Source organism: Aricia agestis, chromosome 3, assembly GCF_905147365.1.
Source record: "Aricia agestis chromosome 3, ilAriAges1.1, whole genome shotgun sequence".
NCBI lineage: Eukaryota > Metazoa > Arthropoda > Insecta > Lepidoptera > Lycaenidae > Aricia > Aricia agestis.
Genome location: NC_056408.1, coordinates 22,019,552 through 22,033,274, shown reverse-complemented (window position 1 = coordinate 22,033,274; position 13,723 = coordinate 22,019,552). Strand labels below are relative to the sequence as shown.

The 13,723-nt window shown below is 36.0% G+C and overlaps 2 protein-coding genes across 4 annotated transcripts in view; one reads left to right on the top strand and one right to left on the bottom strand.

The window, feature by feature from the left end:
• LOC121740502 (leucine-rich repeat serine/threonine-protein kinase 1) overlaps positions 1 to 5,667 on the bottom strand; it is a 52,057-nt gene extending 46,390 nt beyond the window's left edge. For both annotated transcript variants that reach the window (XM_042133215.1, XM_042133217.1), the window contains exons 1-3: positions 5,393 to 5,667; positions 4,711 to 4,902; positions 3,673 to 3,838 (exon numbers count right to left, since the gene is read on the bottom strand). In XM_042133215.1, coding sequence (XP_041989149.1) covers positions 3,673 to 3,838; positions 4,711 to 4,902; positions 5,393 to 5,443 — 409 coding nt within the window. In that variant the 5' untranslated portion in view covers positions 5,444 to 5,667. The remainder of the gene's footprint in view (positions 1 to 3,672; positions 3,839 to 4,710; positions 4,903 to 5,392) is intronic.
• A 2,672-nt stretch (positions 5,668 to 8,339) lies between these two features.
• LOC121740503 lies at positions 8,340 to 13,295 on the top strand. 2 transcript variants are annotated; one of them, XM_042133219.1, is made up of 4 exons: positions 8,340 to 8,517; positions 11,446 to 12,105; positions 12,785 to 13,098; positions 13,129 to 13,295. In XM_042133219.1, exons 1-4 carry the CDS (start codon positions 8,436 to 8,438, stop codon positions 13,258 to 13,260), a joined length of 1,188 nt encoding a protein of 395 aa, XP_041989153.1. In that variant the 5' UTR covers positions 8,340 to 8,435; the 3' UTR covers positions 13,261 to 13,295. The 2 variants fall into 2 exon arrangements, with proteins under 2 accessions (XP_041989153.1, XP_041989152.1); XM_042133218.1 differs by having other exon boundaries at positions 12,785 to 13,295.
• Positions 13,296 to 13,723: the final 428 nt, after the last annotated feature.

Here is a 13,723-nt window from a genome sequence, read left to right as displayed (position 1 = left end):
TTCGTACGCGTTCACATTATTTCGACATGTTAAGGGTAACACACATGCGGCGCTGGTGCCCTCGCGTATGCGACTAGCATGTGTACTAGCAGTTAGCACGCGGGACCACCATGCGTCCCAAGCCAGTGCTAGCACATGTCGACCTTATGCCTATGATCATAAGACTCATAGTTGCTACGCTAGCTTGCTACCATACTTTGAACCCGTTATAGAATATTTTATTACAAAAAAGTAAAAATATTGTGTAACTTTACGCTAGGTATACTGTTTAGAGGAAATGACATGTAAAACTAACAAACCGGTCAGGGTCCAAGATGGAAGACTGGGGTCCAAACTACATGGACCAGAAATTGCATAGCTTCAAACGAGACACCGACAATGGGTCCTCGGTTGTAGATCAGTCAACCATCATAAATTTAAATTTAAAAAAAAAAATCGGATCGGTAGATCAAGAAGTTATTTTTTGTGTGGGGAAAAAGCTTTATAATTATCTTAGGTCCAAGATATTATACAAGCACCCCTCAGAAGTGAGAATATTAGGTACTTATAATTATATAGATTTTTTGTTCTGGTGACATAGCCATAGTTGCAGTGGTGATATACATAAATGTCATACATAAATGCCTAGATAAAACCAATTGGCCACTAGCCTTTTTTTGACAGGAACTTTAATTGCAGCTAGCACTAATGTAAATACAATAGTTCTAGAAATCATATTAAAACAATAATTATCCTATTATATATAATAAGGATGCTATTCTTTTCCTTTATTATTGATATTACAGCAAAATTTTATTATAAATAGCTCCTTCAATATTTTTAACGCAAATATTAAATATTATGTAAGTAATTATTGTATTTGCTAAGCTACGTGCATTGCATAAGGAAAAAGGATATAGTATACTTAGTTAGTATGTGTAACTAATCTAGATTCTAAACTAGGAATTAAACTAAATACAAGGTGTAACAAAACTAAGTGATAATACTTTAGGGTGTAGATGTGTTCCTTTTAGAGATTTTACTGTGAAAGTAGCAGCGCTGAAAGACCAAAAAATTTTTTCGCTTTTGTATGGGGAACCTCGTGACACTGGCGCGCTTGCCCTTACACAAATGAAAAAAGTGGTCTTTCAGCGCTGCTACTTTCACAGTGAACTCTTTACAAGGAACACGTACATACCCTTACTAAAGTATTATCACTTAGTTTTGTTACACCCTATAGTGTAAGTGTAATTCGTTTATCGTGCGGGAACCGTACATTTTTCAGGATAAAAACTAACCTAACTATCTCTATACCAAATTTCAACAAAAACGGTTCAGCGGTTTAGGCGTGAAGAGGTAACAGACAGACACACTTTCAAATTTATAATATTAGTATGGGTTTATAAACTAAACCCTTTGTTGAAAGTGTTCTACAAATCTATTTAAGTAACTAGTTAAGAAAAATAAAAAGAACCCTTCATCATAACATGCCTACGTGTGCAAGCATGTGTATCAGCCCTAATCCATGTAAAGTGAATAGCCTGTTCTAACTTCTAAGTTATATTAACCTGAAATATCCTTAATGCTCATGACATAAAGCTCATTCTAATGTAAACTTTAAGGTAAAATAACTTTGAACAGACCATACTTAGATGACGACCCACTTTAGGGCTTCTCATTTACATAACTACTTTTAGTTTATATCCATACTAATATTATTGTAAGTACGAAAGTGTGTCCGTCTATCTGTACCTCTTTACGCTTAAACTGCTAAACCGATTTTGATGTTTGGTTTGCAGACACCTACTTTCGAGCCCCGGAAAAGAACATCGGATACTTTTCATCCCGGAAAAATGTTCGGTTTTCGCGCGATAAAAGAACATTGGCGCAACGAGTTGAGGGCATCATCTACTATCTAAAATCCTACATAAAGACGATTGGCTGCTGGCTCCTTTGCCAGGAACAGCTAGCTGACATTAATGTAGAGTCCTAAAACGTTTAAAACTCTAACCTTTCAAAATTGGAATTTGGCAAGCCCTCCAAAATAACCGTTCCTTAAATAAATGAATGAAATATTATATAGTTGGTTCTAGAACTGCGCGACAATCGTCGAAGTGAGGCGATTCGGACAAGGTCAAGCTCCTAACTAGGGCTGGCTACTACAAAATTGTGAGAAGACTGAAGAGTTATACTAGACGAACGACACCCGCAACTCCGTTGCCCCAAAATTCTTTTATCTCTGAACTGTACCTTTTACCAGGATTAAAAGTATCCTATGTCTTTTCACGGAACTCAAACTATTTACATAGCAAATCTCAGCAAAATCGATTCCGTGGTTTGTAATATGAATAGCTCTTTAATAGACTGACTAAAAATATTATAGTCTAGATAGTGTAACTGCAATTAAGTCTCCAGTGATAAATCAATTCAAACAAAATATTGTTTTACAATTTACAAACTTAGGTAGTGACAACCCTAATACAATTGAACAACTATGAATATAGAGAAAGGATGAAGCAAGTTTCGACATAATTAACATAATATGGAGTATCGCAATTCTGATCTTAGTCATTTCATTGAGGTTAATAAACTTTATGTAATTTAGAAAAAAATATTTTTACGTCTTACGGGGTTTTGGTTGCAATTAAAAGGAATCAACAGTTACACATGATACAATTATTAGCTATAATATTTTTAATTTATATTTTTCTTTGATGTAAAAGGCAAAACTGATCGACTGATACATCAACCTACGCCAAACCTTCAGAGCTGGAAACTTTATAATTTCGCATGCGTCTTATAATATAAATTGATTATTTTTAAATTTTACTCTTATGGGGGTAAAGGGATCAGATTTTATGTATGCAAGTATTACTTTGCGATCGCTCATGAAGCCACGGTAATAGATTTGTTTGAGTTCGATTTTCTGATGTGCAAGAAGAACTGACTGTAGACGGCAAACAACACAGCAGGATGGCACGAAATTAATTTGTCTGGATAATAATATTAATATCGCACACAGAGGATGTGACCCCCCCCATAATCTAGATTCTATGTAATCCCTATTTGAGCCTTTAATTCAACATTTTATACGTGGGAGAGCCGGCACGAATGGGCCGGCTCGACCGGAGAAATACCACGTTCTCACAGAAAACCGGCGTGAAACAGCGCTTGCGCTGTGTTTCGCTGAGTGAGTGAGTTTACTGGAGGCCCAATCCCCTACCCTATTCCCTTCTCTTCCCTTCCCTACCTTCCCCTATTCCCTTCCCTAACCTCCCCTATTACCCTATTCCCTCTTAAAAGGCCGGCAACGCACTTGCAGCTCTTCTGATGCTGCGAGTGTCCATGGGCGACGGATGTTGCTTTCCATCAGGTGACCCGTTTGCTCGTTTGCCCCCTAATTTCATTAAAAAAAAATAAAAAAACAGGTATAATAATCCATACTTACTAATATGATAAATGCGAAAATTTGTCTGTCTGTGTCTTACCTCTTCACGCCCAAACTGCTGAACCGATTTTGCTGAAATTTGGTATGGAGATACTTCGAGTCCCGAGTAAGGATATAGGATACTTTTCATCCCAGAAAATGTATGGTTCTCGCGCGATAAACTAATTTGGCGCAACGGTTGTGCGGGCGTCATCTCGTCGTAATTAAATTTACAGATAGAAGAAAAAAAAAACAATTTCACCCACCTCGAGCCTCCCTCAGCAGGTTAGCAGCATGGCGGTGGCGGTGCCGCTCGGCCAGCGCGAGCGCGGTGTCGCCAGCCGCAGTGGTCGCCGCCAGCGCCGCGCCCGCCGCCAGCAGCGCCCGCACGTTCTCCGCGTGGCCGCGCTCCGCAGCGATGTGCAGCGCTGTCTGTAATGTTGTGGACTGTTAGTAGGCAGGCAGGGCATAAAATATATAGCCACTGAAAAAATTATTAAAATAAATAGCCTATGATCCTTCACATGGTCTACTTCTTATCCGTGCCAAATAACATAAAAATTGCTCCAATAGTTCGCCAGATAAGCCCTTTCAAATAATTTCCCCCGTTTTTTCCACATTCTCCTATTAGTCTTAGCATGATAAAATATAGCCTATAGCCTTCCTCAATAAATGGTCTATCTAATACTGAAAGAATTTCAAATCGGACATTCCTGAGATTAGCGTGTTCAAGTTAGCCCTTTCAAATAATTTTCCCTGTCTTTTCCACGTTTTCCTCTATTTCTTCGCTCCTAAGAATTATCAAAATCCATTGCATAGTTTTAAAGATTAGGAACAAAGGGACATGAGGGAAAAAAAGCGACTTTGTTTTATAATATTATGTATAGAGGTCTCAGTGGTATCATATTATTTTATAAAAATTTTAAGCCACCAATAATAATAAATTAAATATGATGTGACAAATTTCATAATTAATAAATACTAGCTATTTGAAAACACGAATAAAATGACATTTTCTAAAAATGATTCCTAGCTAGATCGATTTATCGTCCCTGAAACCCCCTATATACTAAATTTCATGAAAATCGTTGGAGCCGATTCCGAGATTCCAATTATATATTTATATAATATAAGAATTGCTCGTTTAAAGATATAAGATATGATCCATACTTATACTACTCTATATGGTTAATTCCTTTTCCAACACATCACAAAGGCAGCAACATGGATCAGTTTAAAGAAGAGTAAGTAATTTTATTAATAAAGGCCCCTTTTGTTATTTTAAAATGCAAAGATATTAATACCTTTCCACCAGTTTCCTCATCTGAGCGAGCATTCACATCAGCCCCAGCAGCACATAGAGCTGGCAAACAGCGGCTCCGTTCAGCCAGAGCTGCTGCATGTAGAGCATTCCGTTGATGGCTGTCTCTGGCATCAACTTCTGCTCCATTGCTTATCAACTCCTGTAGTAGTTCCAAATTGTCCCACAGTGCCGCCTGGAGTTTATTAATTACAACAGTTATTTCAACTTGAATAATTTTCATTAGACTCATATTTTATTAAATCTATTCTTTTACTTTTTTAGATTCATTTTAGATTTATTTATTAACCTATACGTGGGAGAGCCATGCTTCAGCATGGATGAGCCAACTCGACCGGAGAAATACCACATTCTCACAGAAAATCAGCGTGAAACAGCGCTTGCGCTGTGTTTCACCGAGTGAGTGAGTTATTTCATTTAAAAAAAACTAAGTAAAAAACTAAATTTTAAGTCACTGGTAAAATATTTTATTAACCCGTTGATCATGGAAAAACGAGACACAATAGAATTTATAGTGTCTCGGTCACCGGTGACCGTATGGGGCTTGATGAATTAATTATAAATTGAAATAGAATACTTTTATATTTACTTTAGATTTTCAATAACATTACAACTGACAAAAGTAAAATTTTAAGTACGGTATGCATAGGTTTGTGAAACTTTACCTGATGCAGGAGACGACCCTGAAAGTTCTCATCGTCTGGGGAAAGGTCCATTGTCTCATTTCCGAATAACTTCTAACAAAACATTACTATATCCGCACTTAAAGAGCGCTCAAGCGTTTCCATTTGCCGCACCTTCATTTACTTTCATATCTAGTCCAGTATGGAGTCCAGGCCCACTTCAAAGTACAGCAAATATATTACAAGTAATAAGTATATTACAATTAATGGTAATTTAATAGTAAATATGGTAAAGTAAATATTTAAAAGCAATTTTTACTATATTTTGCATCGATCGATTTCAAATTACCTACAGAAATGTCAACCAAACTTCAACTTCTACTGCACAGCTACTGTCAGTTGACAATTGACATTGACACAAAACAGATGTTAATTTTTTTAAGTAGCGATACCGATAGTACTGAGCAATCAGCAATGATAAGATAAAAATGTAAAAATAAATCATAAAGTTAATAATTTAATATACAATTGGGGAGGGGATTTCGGGACTAGCTGGAGCGTGTCAGATTAAGCTTGTATAGGCTTCCGTCATGTGTCTAGTCATCATGGTATAGAAATCAGATTTTTCACGTGGACCCACCACGATTATTATTTATTTTTTTATATTGAAATGTCATCGGATTTGTCAGATTAAGATAGGAGATGTTAAGTATACCCCGTGATAACAATATAAGATTGTGATGTCTCTACTAACATTTGTGTTTGTGTTTGTTTTAGGTTAATCAACTCCTGTAAATATGTAATTTTGTTTTGTAACCGTACACGTCTTGTTACTTCACCAGACCTTCGCTACATAGAGCAAAGTCCTTTAAGCCACTCTGACATTGGCAACTCACCGAGGCGGCCATTTTTAAAAGAAGAAGAAGAAGTATACCCCGAAGAAGCTTCCATATAAAGCACTGACGATTCAAAGGTTAGGTAAGCCTGTTGGGACATTTTAAAATATAAAAATATAAAGCTTCATATTTTCCTAACTAAGCTTCGCAGATATTTTATTTTGCACTAAACTAAATGATTTAGTCCTTGTTGTCTAAAATATAATACTAACTGACCGAAATAAGCAATTTTCTGAATATATTTTCTTTTTCAAAACTTTAAAATGGCCGCAGTTTCTGAACCTACCGCTAATATAATTATTATTTTTAACAAAAAATTTAAACCGACTTCCAAGGTAAAGACAATAATAATATGAACTAAAAAGTATTAAATAACTCTTACTCTATAATAGTGCCTTCATCAACCACAGAGATCTCAACTATTTCTGTACATACTACAGTCTTCATTATTTGAAGTCGGTACCAGCTAATTTTATCGTGAGTTCAGTCAATGTCAGAATATCTGAAGCTTTTAGGACTGGTACCGACTTCAAACTAATGAAGACTGTAGTATAATATGTACAGAAATAGTTGAGATTTAGACGAATTCTGAAAAAGGCACTATTATAGAGTAAGAGTTATTTAACACTTTTTAGTTCATATTATTATTGTTTTTACCTTGGAAGTCGGTTTAAATTTTTTGTTAAAAATAATAATTTCACTCTTTTTAGTTATCTACAAGATAAGGCTTTATGCGTAAATAACCACTACGAATGTTAACTATTCACATTATGTTACTGTAAGCGAAATTGTGGTAAATGCTTGCAGTTATCTAAGCGATGCTGCAATTTAAAAACTTTTATCTTTAAAGGTTTAGGAGTTCTGTTCAGTGCCTTTGGACCAAGAGACACCTTCGTATGAACTTTCTCTTATTCGTAACATATGTTTAAGTTACTAGAAACAACAAATTAACCACTATGAGTCTTTTGATTAATTTCAAGGATTTCCCCCGATTGCTCATAGATCCCATCATCAGCTCACCACTTTCGTAATTATTATACAAAATCAAGATTATACCCTATACAACAACACAATAATTTTGAAAATCGGTCCACAAACAGCGAAATAATCATCAAAAACATCTGCTTCGATGCAAAATATCACGAAAAGCATCAATAATTGGGTCATAATGTGATGACCCATGGCATAATTATGATTTTAATGATGATAATCAAATAAATTGATGTGTTGGCTTGTGCTTTCAGTTGTTTAAACAACGCCGAAATCCCCGAACCTGTATCTATAAGGATTCAAAAGTTCTGTTGGGCACCTTCGGATTCAGGGTATAACCTGGTGCGAAATCTTACTCTTTGGTAGTGTTTATCTTGAATGCTTCAGAAAAAATTGAAATCACTATATGTTTCCATACAAATTTCATGGAGACTCCTCGATTCCTCTAAGATCCCATCATCAGATCACCATTTTTGTGAACATGGTACCAAATTCAAGTTAAACCCTATACAACACAAAAAGAATTTTGAAAATCGGATCACAAACGGCTGAGTTATCGTTGAACATACAAAAAAAAAGATACATACAGCCGAACGTATAAGCTCCTCCTTTTTGGAAGTCGGTAAAAAAAACGCTCTTATTATTTTTTTATCAGTTTTATTTAATGTAAAAAAACCTACTAGGTCTCCATGACGTTCGAGTGACTACAAAATTAGCACCTTCCCCTCCCCTACTAATACCTGTGCTCACCTATGGTGCTCACTGACCTCTATAATACACTGGACAGACGATCGCTATCAAACAAATGTTCCTATTTGAAAGTCGCCATATTAGCGCTGATTGCTATGTGAAAGCAGTAGTGAGTGTACTTGGAACTACTATTTTGCAAATGGCGGTTGTAATTTTCTATGTAATTAGTTCACAGTACGCTCACCGCGGCGCTTCAAATCGGCACAAAAAATAGCTGTCATTTTGTACGGCATAGCCTGTAATATAGAGGTCAGTGCCTGTGCTGAAGTAACGTCCACACAATTTTTTATAAGAATACCCTCATTTTATATTCTGAACTTTTATCTTATGTCACTAGATGCCGTGTATTTATTTATGTTTTTGGGACATATTGTTATTTGTTACTTCAAGAGTAAAACTCTTCAACTACAATTTTATAAGCTACAGTTTGCTTATCAGCAAGAAATAAAATGAGCTGTTTTGACTATAGGAAAGAAGAATGGACGAGAAGAAAATCCTACTTGCTACGAAGCTTATTTGAAGATGATCCTTGTAAGTCACAAACAAAATATACATATAATAATAAGTACCTACTTGAATCATAATTTTACAGAAAAGTGTTAGTTAACTGGTCACTCATATAAATTAACTAGCTGTTGCCCGCGACTTCGTCCGCGTCAGCAAAATGTGATAAAAACAGAAAATGAAAAAGAGAGAAATTTTCCCCTTCCTTACCCAAATAGTAAAACTGGGATCTTGTTAAGTAGTTGATCTGATCACTTTTCATGAACCTAAAGTTGTAGATGAAAACGCCAAAACTGTATAGAAAATCTTAAGGATAACGAATAAGAGTAAATTATTATTTTTAAACAAAAATTGAAACCAACTTTCAAGGTAAAAAGACAATAGTAGTTTTCCTAAATGAACTAAAAAGTATTAATTAATAATTCATATTCTGTACTCAGTATTCTCAACCTTCATAATTTGAAGTCGGTACGTCGTCAGTCATATTATAAGTTGCAGTTATATTTTGTCATAGAACAGTGAACTGGGAGTACGTGGAACAGCCATGCTTCGGCACGAATCGGCCGGCTTGACCGGAGAAATACCACGTTCTCACAGAAAACCGGCGTGAAACAGCGCTTGCGCTGTGTTTCGCCAAGTGAGTGAGTTTACCGGAGGCCCAATCCCCTACCCTATTCCCTTCTCTGCCCTCCCCTATTCCCTTCCCTTCCCTACCCTCCCCTATTACCCTATTCCCTCTTAACCCTTAATTTACCTCCTTGGTCCGTGGGACACACTGGCCACTATTTTGAGCGCGTAACTTTTTTCGGTTTATTCCGTTGGTGTCGAGCGGCTCAGTACCTTCATTATTTTTCGCGCCAAACGCGGTGGCGAGCAGACGTGTCGCCACGCGGCTTGGATCGGTTTGTACTAGCTCCAAGTGTGTCCATGGGACCACAGCGGGGTAAGTATGTAACTATTTTTGTTTCTAACAGTATTTTTTTATATGATTTTCTTTTCTTTTTAGTGTACAAAATGGCTTCTAACAATATAATTAATGTCTTGGACGATAATGCAAAGTCAGTTGTTGCTAATTGGCTACGAAATCTCGATAAAAGTGATTCTGACGAAGAATGTAATATTCGCCATCATATCGGAAATAATCCAGGTTCTTTTGCCTTCTGAAGCCACAAAAAATGACCAAAAACGAGAGGAAAGTTTGTCATCTTTGCCCTTGTCGTCTTTGTGGGAGGACTGACCCGTGTCACAGCTGTTCAAAGCCAGTATGCCTATAAGCTGCACCAAAAATAAATGTTCGAACTGCGTCGAAAAGACCAATCATTGACCCCTGCACGTTTTTTTTGTTAAGATATAAACATTTAATTCATGTTCTTTTGTGTTTTTTAAAATACATTTTTTTAAGTTTATATGTTAAATATTTAGTAAAGTTACAAGAAGGTTGTGATTTTCAAGTCAGAAGTTGACACTTGTTATTTTATATGAAAAGTTCTGATATTTTGATTTATAGTTCCTATAAAAGTGTTCGCTTTTAATTATGTGTAATAATTCTATTGTTAAGACTTGTTTTGACAATAAAGCTGATTACAAGACTGTAAAAGCGTTTAACTGTAGTTTTGGAGCCATTTAATATGAGTGTGTCCCTGGGTCCACAGGAGGTAAATTACGTACTAAAAATCCACCGGGTAAACTGAGGGTTAAAAGGCCGGCAACGCAACTGCAGCTTCTCTGATGCTGCGAGTGTACATGGACGACGGAAGTTGCTTTCCATCAGGTGACCCATTTGCTCGTTGGTCCCTTTATTTCATAAAAAAAAGAACTGGCGATTAGGTTAGCTGGTAGTTGGTACCGACTTCAAAATAATGAAGACTGAGAACAGAAATACTGAGTACAGAATATGAATTATTTAATACTTTTTAGTTCATTTAATCTAGATCTACAAAAAAGGTAAATTGCACATAGACATTGCGCTAAAGTTAGCTGCTACGGAGTAAAAAATTATGAAGATTGAATACAGAAATAGTTGACGCGTCTATGTGTGTCCCAAAAAATATCCAGGTCTTCCCTCTAAATCTCACAAATTTCAGTATCAGATCACCATTTTCGTAAGCATTGTACCTATAAGTACCTATAAACACTAAATACCAACAAAAGAGTTTTGAAAATCAGTCAACAAACGGTGGAACAATAATATAATCAAAGGCAAGATTTTGATAATAATGTGATGACTCATGGCATAATTATAGTGATGATGATGATTAGTATTATTGACACATTGACATAATAATATGCTTTTAGTTGTTGAAACAACGCCAAAATAGCCGAACATTTATCTATAAGGATTCAAGAGTTATGTACAGCACCTTCGGAACCAGGGTGTACTTCGGCGCAAATTCTTATTTTTTGGTAGTTTAAGCTTGATGGATTATCAGAAAAATATAAAATCACTATATGTTTCCATATAAATTTTAAGGAGTCCCGTCGATTTCTCATGGATTGCATCATCAGATCACCACTTTTTTTGTGATCATGTTACCAAATTCGGGCTACATCTCATACAACTACAAAAGAATTTTGGAAATCGGTTTACAAACGACGGAGTTGTCCGCGAACCAATATAAAAAAAGTGAAATATATCCTCCTCCTTTTCGGAAGTCGGTTAAAAAGTAGCCTAAGTTATGCCTTACTACAAAAAAAGTCCCGTCAAAATCGCTCCAGCCATTTCAGAGATTAGCCGGAACAAACAGACAGACAGACATACAGACAAAAATTGTAAAAAAGTGTATGTAGCTTATATACATTCATAATTTGATATGCATATAGTGAAAAACGGTTCTTTCAATATTACAAACAGACACTCCAATTTTATTTATATGTATAGATAAAGGTACGTGTTAAGACGTACGTTTTGCTTTATTTTGTTTTTGAGTTAAGTCTGCAAAATCATTGACATTTCAGTGCTATCCACAATATCAGAAGAAGATGAATCTGGAGTTCAATATTCTCCAAAAACTCCAAGTGGGCATTATAGAGCCCGGCACTATGAAACACGATATCGATCACCCAGCCCACTACCAGACTTGGTCGTAGAAGTTGTGTCCAGAAGACCTAAAATATATGACGATGAACCAGAAGAATATTACAAACGCTTAGAGAAACAAATGAGGAAGCTCTATAGAAGGGATTATTTGAACCTGCCTTCTAGTAGCAGTGATAGCACTCACCCACAGAGCGAAAATGAATCTCATACATTCGAAGAGGATTATTGTGTTCGAGATAGCATTGACCAAGAGAAATCATTACAAGATGATTATAATATGAATCTGATAACTGAAGATGAAGTTGTTTATATTGTTGAACCACATGGTTTGTCTCCAATAACCGAAGAATCGAGCATTATAAAAAGTACTTCTTCAATGTCGATTGGCGAAAATCAGATTGAAACGACAGCGATTATAGAAAAAGAAATGGAACAAAGTGATGACAATAGTAAAGAATCTATACATACTTGTGAAGCATCTACTATTCGAAGTAGTGCTGAAGCTGAAGAATCATCTGAGGAAGGAGAGTCTGAAGGTGAACGAGACGAGGAACCGACGGAGCTAGCGGAAAACAATGGTTTGTTTTTTTTTAATATACACGATAAAACAATATACTCACCTTAACACCTAAAAAAATCAAGTTCCTTCGTGCGCGAGCCTAACTTGCACTTGTCCGATTTTGATATGTTCCATATAAGTGCCTCGACGTGGTCTCGACTAAAATTTGGACTTTGGACACAATTTTTGTTCGGAAGGTTTACCCAGAATAAGGGTGCGAATTAAATACTAAGTCGAGGTTTTGACTTAAAAAAAAAAAATTTCAGACCAACAGAGTTCTTACTACCAACAATCGAAATAATCCCTTAACTAATTTAAGTCTACGTTTGTATATAACTAAAGTGCAGATGATGTGTTTGTCAGCAGCTGTTCCACTTAGTAAGAGCTGACAAAGCTGATCTGGGTACGGCTGCCACTCTTAAATCGCGCGGTTGTCGGTACACCGTTTGCGGCACCGTGACACGATGCGGCACCGTATCGTGCAGTGTTACGGTGGCGGTGCCGTACCGTTGCACGGCAAACGGCGCCACACCGTGCACCGTAGACATGGGTCCACGCCCTTAGTGCAGTAGTTTCATTCAAAAATTAAACACACATTATTTGTTTTTTTTTCTATTTTTGGCTAGGCTTTAGTTTTTTTTAAGATCTTTGTTATAAAATATTAAATTATGTAACGTTTAATATTTATTTTATTACAGGTGCAAGCTTAAATAACGAATCCGTTTCGCCCATCCTAGAACCAGACGCAATGAGACGACAAGAAGTAAGATCGTCACGATTTTCCATAGGCAATGATTTTGAAAAATCAACAGAAAAAATTGTTCCATATCATAGAAAACAATTGGAATTTATGGAAGAAAGTTTAGAAAATTGTGACACAAACATTACATCTCGAGTAACGGACATTACAGGAAAAGCCACTTCTACTCCAAATTCAAGTCACAAATCCTACACATTCCGTTTATCTAAAAGAAAAAGTTTTGGTGATCGCTATAAACCATATTCAAGTAGTTCGAGTGGCAAGAGTTTCGATTCAAGTAGATCGAGTGGCAAGAGTTTCGTATCGAAATACGATCAGGCTCTGCAAACATCATTTTCAGAGGAGCAAACTAGTAATCAAGACTTTTGGAGAAATTTTATAGTAGGCACGCCCATAATTTATATGTTCCAATAATTAGACTACAGAGTGCAGACCATTATATTTTATAATAATTATGTTACTTATGTCAGGTATATATACTTTTTTATATTTTTATTAACTTTGTTTTGGTTTAGAGTTTCTTTTAAGTACACTTATTGCATTAAAATCAATACCACACGAGGGTATAAAACTTGAAAGTTAAAGTATTGTTTTTTAATGGGTACGCATAAAATATTATACTTAAGTATAATTTTAAAATGTAAGTTTAAGTATTAAGTTTGTTTTATTTAACAACAATAGTATTAATTGTTATATTACGATCCCAAACACAACAACCCTCTGATATATTTTATGCCCTACTGGCTACCTGCCGTGAGTTGTGAGTCACAAGTCACTAGTGTTGAGAAGTGAATAGCGATACAAATTGTTAAATTTATTAAAAAACCGAGTTATTTTGTGTTCCTTCCAAAACTCCATCGAAAGTTTTAGGCCCAAT